The sequence below is a fragment of the Otolemur garnettii genome, unplaced genomic scaffold (genome assembly GCF_000181295.1).
Source record: "Otolemur garnettii isolate 467f Iridium unplaced genomic scaffold, OtoGar3 scaffold00025, whole genome shotgun sequence".
Lineage (NCBI taxonomy): Eukaryota > Metazoa > Chordata > Mammalia > Primates > Galagidae > Otolemur > Otolemur garnettii.
In genome coordinates, this window is record NW_003852420.1 from 12203850 (window position 1) to 12211664 (window position 7815).

General features: G+C 45.5%; 1 protein-coding gene across 2 annotated transcripts in view; it reads left to right on the plus strand.

Annotated features, from left to right (window-relative positions):
• CUNH20orf194 (chromosome unknown C20orf194 homolog) overlaps positions 1–7815 on the plus strand; it is a 151463-nt gene that overhangs the window by 110867 nt on the left and 32781 nt on the right. For both annotated transcript variants that reach the window (XM_012804175.2, XM_023512184.1), the window contains exons 26-28: positions 180–268; positions 1555–1713; positions 7051–7176. In XM_012804175.2, coding sequence (XP_012659629.2) covers positions 180–268; positions 1555–1713; positions 7051–7176 — 374 coding nt within the window. The remainder of the gene's footprint in view (positions 1–179; positions 269–1554; positions 1714–7050; positions 7177–7815) is intronic.

A 7815-nucleotide genomic window follows, 5' to 3' on the forward strand; every position in this document is an offset into this window, starting at 1 on the left:
GCCCAGGAGTTGGAGGTTGCTGTGAGCTGTGATGCCATGGCACTCTACCCAGGGGGACAGCTTGAGGGTCTGTCTCAAAAAAAAAAAAAAAGTTCAAACCCACAGAGCTTGGCTCCCAAACTTCTTACACAATGCAATGCAATTGAATTGCAAACTCATGTGACTTTTCTTTCTTGTAGGTAATTATCAGCATTGTAACCGGCCTCCCAGGCTGTCATGCTAGTGAACTCTGTGCTTTTCTGGTCTCTCTACATAAGGAATATGGCAGGTTAGTATGGCTGCCGCTTTTGTTTTGGGGAAGGGAATTCTATGCCTGGGCCTGCCTGGGCACTGGGTAACCTTAGACATGTACTGGCCTTTGGTGTGACTGCTGTTGGCATGGTCGTCATTTATCTCTTTAACGTACCCCATTGCTCCCTTCCAGCATGCCTGGCACTATTCTAGGAGTGAAGGAATACATGAACAAAACAGACAAGAAAATCTCCTCCCTCAAGGAGATTACATTGTAGTTTGGGAAAACAAGCAATTAACCAGATAAGGAAAACAGTATATTAGCTAGTGAAAAGTGCTATGGAGAAAATAAAGCAGAAAAAGATACGGGAAGTACAAGGCTGAGAGTGGGATTCCAGTTTTAAATTGGATAGTCAAGGAAGACCTCACTGAGCCAAACTCAAAAAAAAATAAGAGAATGAACCATGTGGACATCTGAGGGAAGAGCACTGTGGCAGCAGAAAGAGCAAGTGCAAAGGCCTGGGCAGCACCTGGTGAGCCAGGAAGGTCAAGGCCATGATGGTGTTAAGAACTTGGGAGCTGGTAGATATAGTTATCCTCCCAGGACCCCAAGGAAACTGCATGAGGTCAGGTACAGCTTTGACTAGTTGTCTCAGGTGAAATGGGGGAAATCATTCATCTGTCACTTCCACTTGGCTATCAGATTTACTAAACAACCCTGCTTACTGAATCAGGTATTTAATATCTAATCAGTCTACCCCAAAGTAGGGTACCTTGCAAGAGGCCATAAAGGTATTGAAAAGACTGAAATTGCTCACAGGGTTGGCAGTTTAGGGTGGGGGGTAAGAAGGCAAGTTTTGGAGAGATGCTAGGCAACTATTGGACCTTGTTTATTAAGTACTAAAGTTTAAACACTTTCTCATGTCTAGTGCTTTTGTTCTATAAACATTCTGAGTTCTTTACACTGCCTCTTTCTTATTTTTAGCAAGAATATTAACTCAAATTGAAACCATTTTTTTACGTGATCCTCCAAGAAATGTCTGCCTCTCACCTCCAAAGGCTTGGTCATATGCTAACCTAATCATTTTCCCCATGGCAAGGGGTTTTCTGTTAAAAGACCCAGTAATAATGGTTTCAGGATACTGAGCCCAGCCTAGCCAGTGTCCTCTGCCTTTTTCTGTGGTGCCAGGATTTCCTTCTCCTCTATGAATTCACTAGGCAGAATGTCTCTGGGGCAACTGATCTCTTTTGAATCCATGGCTGAGCCTATGGGGCCAGGCCATTAGGTGGCCCCCAGGCTGAGATTACGTTTGCTGTTTCCAGGTGGATGGTGTACCGCCAAATCATGGACAGCTCTGAATGTTTTCATGCTGCCCACTTCCAGAGATACCTTTCCAGTGCCCTGGAGGCCCAACAGAATCGTTCCGCCCGCCAGTCAGCCTACATCCGCAAGAAGACCAGACTGCTGGTGGTGTTACAGGGGTGAGCGTGGAAAGCCTTCTGGGACAGCTGAGTTGGGGTGGAGACCTTGTCATTCATGTTACCTCATGTGTAGTAAACCTGGGGCACAAAACAATTCTATACATGGATGAGCAGTGTCTGCACAGTAGAGAGGCCTCAACCAAGCAAGAACCTGTTGCCATGCTATAGCCTAGAGTAGCTGTTTTTATTTTGGTTTTTTTTTGGGGGGACGGAGCCTCAAGCTATCTCCCTGGATAGAGTGCTATGGCATCACAGCTCACAGCAACCTCCAACTCCTGGGCTCAAGCGAGTCTCCTGCCTCAGCCTCCCAAGTAGCTGGGACTACAGGCGCCCGCCACAATGCCTGGCCATTTTTTGGTTGCAGCCATCATTGTTGTTTGGCGGGCCCGGGCTGGGGATTCGAACCCGCCACCTTAGGTGTATGTGGCTGGCGCCTTAGCCACTTGAGCCACAGGCGCCGAGCCCCTAGAGTAGCTATTGTCACTTGCATACAAGTCATAAGTTTGCCTTCAACATCATAAGATCCCTTAAAGGTAGGGAATTAGGGAATCTGAACAAGGTTTTTTGATAGTTCTTATAATGAAAGTGGTCCCAAAGCCTCTTCCTTTGCTGTTGTAGATAAGGGAGCTTCATAGATTTTAGTCCTCTCTCCTGTGGCATTGCAGAGATGTCCCCTACACTCTGCAGTCTCTAGCCCCACATGCCTCAGATGGCTGACCCAGGAGGGTTTCCTGCAACCCTCAGTGAGGAGTGTGAATAATGGAATTGGGTAAGGAGCTCCCCTTAATGACTATAGGCAGAACTGTGATAGTAGTCTGACCAGCTCATGAGGTCCTCAAGTAAGCAGTATTATCGTAGGTGTGTAATGTGGGAGGGCAGGTTTGACAGGGTATGTACTACCACTGCTCTGAGGGACCCTGGCTGATAGGAGCTTCCCTTAACCTAGTCTGAGGCCTTCCAGGGAAGAGCTCCCCTGCCAGGCTCATCATCACCTTAGGCCAGAGGGAAATATGCTGAATCAGGAAGACAGAGGCTTTGCTTTTCACTAGTGTCATTATGGTTCGTAATAAGCTTTTGGCGATTCTCACAAAATGCTTTGTACTATGCTACATTTTTTGTGCTCTGCTACATTTTTTGTGCTCATGGTAGTTAATGTTCGCAATTGGCTAGCTGTTTGCAGTAGGGAATGGGCCCTAATCCAAAGATGTCTTTGGTCTCCCAGCTGTAATGATGGGAATTGGAGAGAAGCTGGGACGATAGTCCTGAGGGAGGAGGTGAGTGGGACTGTGCATCCTGTTGGGCTATTACTCTCCTCTGTACCTTTTCTCATACCCTGCTTCCAGCTTCCCTTTTGTCAACTCTTTTTGTCCTGCTTGTGAGCTAAGGTTGTAGAAGCCATAGAGGAAGAGTCTGGGCTTGAAGCTGGGTGTTGTGGCTTGTGCCTGTAGTCCCAGCTACTTGGGAGGCTGAAGCAAGAGGATCATTTGAGCCCAAGAGTTTGAGGTTGCTGTAAGCTGTGACACCAGGGCGCTCTACCAAGGGTGACAAAGGGAGACTCTGTCTCCATAAATAAATAAACAAAATGGAGTAAAATAAAATTATTCTTTAAAATTATCTATATTAAAAACAAAGTTCTCTCTCAAAACAGAAATTGAATTGATATAAAACGTGTGACTACTCTGGGCCACGTGCTTTAGTGCACACCTGTAATCTCAGCATTCTGGGAGGCCAAGGTGCGTGGATCATTTGAGCTCACAATTCGAGACCAGCTGGAGCAAAAGTGAGACCCTGTCTCTAAAAAATAGCTGGACATTGTGGTGGGCATCTGTAGTCCTGGCTACTTGGGAGACTGAGGCAAGAGGATCACTTGAGCCCAAGAGTTTAAGTCTCACAAGAAAGTGAGACTATCTAAAAAAAAAAAGACAACTCAAATTCGAGGCTTAAATTGCAAACAGAAAACTGAACCCAAAGGAGACCTGAATAGATATCTGTTGTTTCAGAGGAAAGAAGGTTAAGGTCCTGCTGGGTTTTTCTTTGTTTTGTTTTTTGATTTTTTTTTTAATAAAGATAATACAAGCATACACAAAGAGCCAATTTTTTGCCTTCATCATACAATTGGGTCAGTTTAGCCAAAGTGGTCTGGTACAAGCTGTCACCTTGAATGTGGTTTTTCCTTCTGCAGTGAGGCTGCCTTCTGCCTAAAGGCTCTGCCCAGGATGGTTGTACAGCATGGCATGGGGATGGAGGAGGTTCTAGCAGAGATTTCCTGAATGAGTAGAGTGAGTGGGCAAGGGCCTCCTGTCTTGGGGTGATGCCCAGAAGGAAAGACCTCACCAAGGAGCTGGGGGCAAGTTTTCCACTATAACTTTTTTCTTTAAAATGCATAATGGATAACAAATGATCTGAAAACCTGGGAATTCCCCAGCTACCTTCTCTAAGGAAAATACTACTAAAATGGCTAAAATCCTAAAGATTTTGCTTGTAAGTCTTTTTCAGTCATTCATTTCTACCCTAAGAAATGAGTTCCTACTGCTTATACTAAACTTGGAAAATAAAAAGCCTCCAATTATTTTATTTATTTATTTATTTTTTGAGATAGAGTCTCACTCTATTGCCCTCAGTAGAGTGCTGAGGCATCACAGCTCACAGCAACCTCCAGCTCTAGGGCTTAGGCGATTCTCTTGCCTCAGCCTCCCGAGTAGCTGGGACTACAGGTGCCCGCCACAATGCCCAGCTATTTTTTGTTGCAGTTTGGCTGGGGCTGATTTCCAACTCGCGACCCTCGGTATATGGGGCCTGCACCCTACTCACTAAGCCACAGGCACCACCCTACTCCAGTTATTTTTAACAGAGAGGAAAAGCTAATGCTGAGGAGCAAACCTGGGGAACTTAACCATGAGAGTTAACTCCGTTAAACAGGATCATGGAGAGATTTGGGGCAGCATGCAGGTGAGCATGAAGGTACCTGCTCACCAAGTATGCTGCTATAAGGGCCTGGTACTGTGCACATGGGTGGGACTCCCCTGGCATCCAGGTACTGGAGTGGAAGGAATTCCACATGGCCATACATATACATGCCTAGGCTTGGAGGGACACCTTGGAGAAGAGGTACCAGTGAGCAGAGGGCTTACTCTAAAAGTGCTCTGGCTGCCAGGCCCTCCCAGGGGACTCTAGAACCCAGTCCACCTGTTCTGAGTATTGCTGGCCAGTCTGGACTGAGGGCCACACCTGGGGTTGAGGGGTAATACTATAGTCAGAGATGTAGTGAAGGGACATTTTACAGATGAGTTATTTATAGGAACCTCAAGAATGGTTCAGACAGGCTGTAGCTTTCCACACCACCACCACCACTGGGCTGCTAAGGGCCCAGGCTAGACCCAGGCCCATCTGGTCTCAAAAAACTTTTTTTGTTTTTGAGACAGAGTCTGTTTATATCACCCTGGATGGAGTGCTGTAGCGTCATCATAGCTCACACCAACCTCAAACTCTTGGGCTCAAGTAATCCTCTCCCTTAGCCTCCCAAGTAGCTGGAATGACAGGCACCTGCCAGGATGCCTGGCTCATTTTTCTATTTTTAGTAGAAACAAGGTTTTGCTCTTGCTTGGGCTGGTCTCAAACTTCTGAGCTCAAGCAATCCACTTGCCTTGGACTTCCAGAGTACTAGGATTATAGATGTGAGTCACCACGCCCAGCCACCAAAGCCCATCTGATTATCCAGGCCCATTAAGTTTACCTTCCCTCCATTAGGAACAGACCTTTTGGTGACAGGCCGGGTCACTTAGGAAAGAGTTCTCCTCTTACAGGATGAAAATGGTGAATTCTCTCTTAGAGTAGCCAGGCTGAATGTCTGGTTCACAAATCTGCCCTGCACCAGATATTCAGCAACCACCCTACATTCTTCTTATGGAGATAGGTGATAAACAAGAAAATATAGGATATGTAGTTACTGATTGATGCTTTGGAGAAAAAATGGAGGAAAGAGGACAGGAATGCCAAGAGCGAGAGTCACTCTATCATATAGGGTGCATAAAGTCAGAGAATGCCTCTCATAAGATGTCACTTGAACAGAGACTTGGAAGGGAGTGAGGGAATGAGCCATGCAGTTATCTAAGCAAAAGAACATTCCAAGTAGAGGGGACAGAGAGTACAGAGGTGAAAGTATGCCTGGCATGTTCAAGGAAGAGCCAGGAGGCCAAAGTGACTGGATTAGGGCAAGGGAAAGGCTGGTAAGAGATGAAATTCTTCCCTGCTTTGTGGGGGGTTGGATCATAGAGGGCTGCCTGGGCCATTGTTGGGGCTTTTAGGCAGAGCTAGATAGAAGCTACTAGGGGATTTTGAGCAGAAGAGTAGCATGACCTTACTCTGGGTTTAGCATAGCCCTCCAGCTTCTGTGTTGAAAACAGATTGGAGGGAGGCAAGGATTGAAGCAGGGGAAGGCTGTTGGGGTGATCTAAGTAAGAGATAGGAGCAATTTGGATCCACTTGGACCTTGGAGATGTGAATAGTGACCTCTTCTAGTTACATTTTGAAGACTGAGGGGAAAACTGCAGTCACAAAGACTCGAAACAAATCTTTGGGTGAAGCCTCTGAAAGAGTAACATCCCCTCTGCAAAGAAAAACAAGGCCTTAGGTTGAAGGAGCAGGCATAGAGGAGTTGGATCATGTCCATTCTAGCTTCTAAAATTGGCTCTAGAGGTCTGGAGTTTGGAGAGGGCTCCAGGCAGAAGATATGAATATGAGCTATATTTGACATGTTTCTGCTGACTTGTACAGTTCCTGAGGATCCCCCTTCTCCCTTGCCTGCATGTTCTGTGAGGTAGGAAGAAGAAAGAGCTATTAAAGCAAATAGAGCCAGGCATACTACTGTAGTCCCAGCTATTTATTCACTTGAGGCTGCAATGTGCTATGACCATACCAGTGAATAGCCAATGCACTCCAACCAGGGCAACTTAGCAAACCCTATATCTATAAAAAATTACATAAAAAATGTTTAATCATGGCAGGCGTGCCTAACTTAATTAAAAAGTAGGTATTAAGATATCATGTCCCACCCTTAGAGCACCAGGGTCACCTACAGGCTTCCTTTTACCCTCAAAAGCAAGCTTACTCTTCTACTTACTCTTACACAATTGAGGACTAATAGAGCACGGGAATGCAAAAACCCTTTGTGAATTGCAGGGGCTGTAAATCATGAAGTGGGGTGACACCAAGGAACTGGATGACAGCCTCCTCCTTTTGTTGTTCCTTTCACTGGTGCTCACATAGAGCATTATCATCTTTTTCCACTTTGCAGTGCCATTCAATAAACTAATCATTCCCTTTTTCGCTCCCCATCAGCTACACAGATGTTATTGATGTTGTCCAGGCCCTACAGACCCACCCAGACTCAAATGTCAAGTCGTCCTTTATTATTGGTGCAATCACAGCATGCGTGGATCCCCTGAGCTGCTACATGGAACACAGGTAGATACTTTGGACCGCTTCTAGCCCATAGCGTGGGAGTATTTAAGTATACCAAAAGTAATTTTTGTCCACCTACTAGAAGGAATCATATCTTTATATGTGTTTGTCTTTGGAATGTATCACTTATATATAGTAAATGCTCAATTATTGTTCCTATTTATTTATTTATTGTTTTGGCCGGCTGGGGTTGAATCCACCACCTTCAGCATGTGGGGCCGGCGCCCTACCCTTCTGAGCCACAGGTGCCACCCCATGCTTAATTATTTTTTTGTTTTTGTTTTTTGTCTTTTTTTTAAGACAGAGTCTCAAGCTGTTACACTCTACAGTGTCATAGCTCACAGCAACCTCAAATTCTTGGGCTCAATCCTCTTGCCTCGTTGTTTCTATTTTTAGTAGGCATGGGGTTCAATTGTGTTTTTTTGATTAGTTCAAGGTCCTCTGAAGAAAGACTTCTTTGGACTGTTAGCCAAAGAAAAGAGAAGAATTACAGAATTTAGACTTTGCTTTTGTGAGAGCAGGAACTATTTCTGTTTAATATTTAGGGCTTGGTGCCTGTGGCTCAAGTGGCTAAGGCGCCAACTACATACACCTAAGGTGGCGGGTTCGAATCCAGCCCGGGCCGCCAAACAACAATGACAG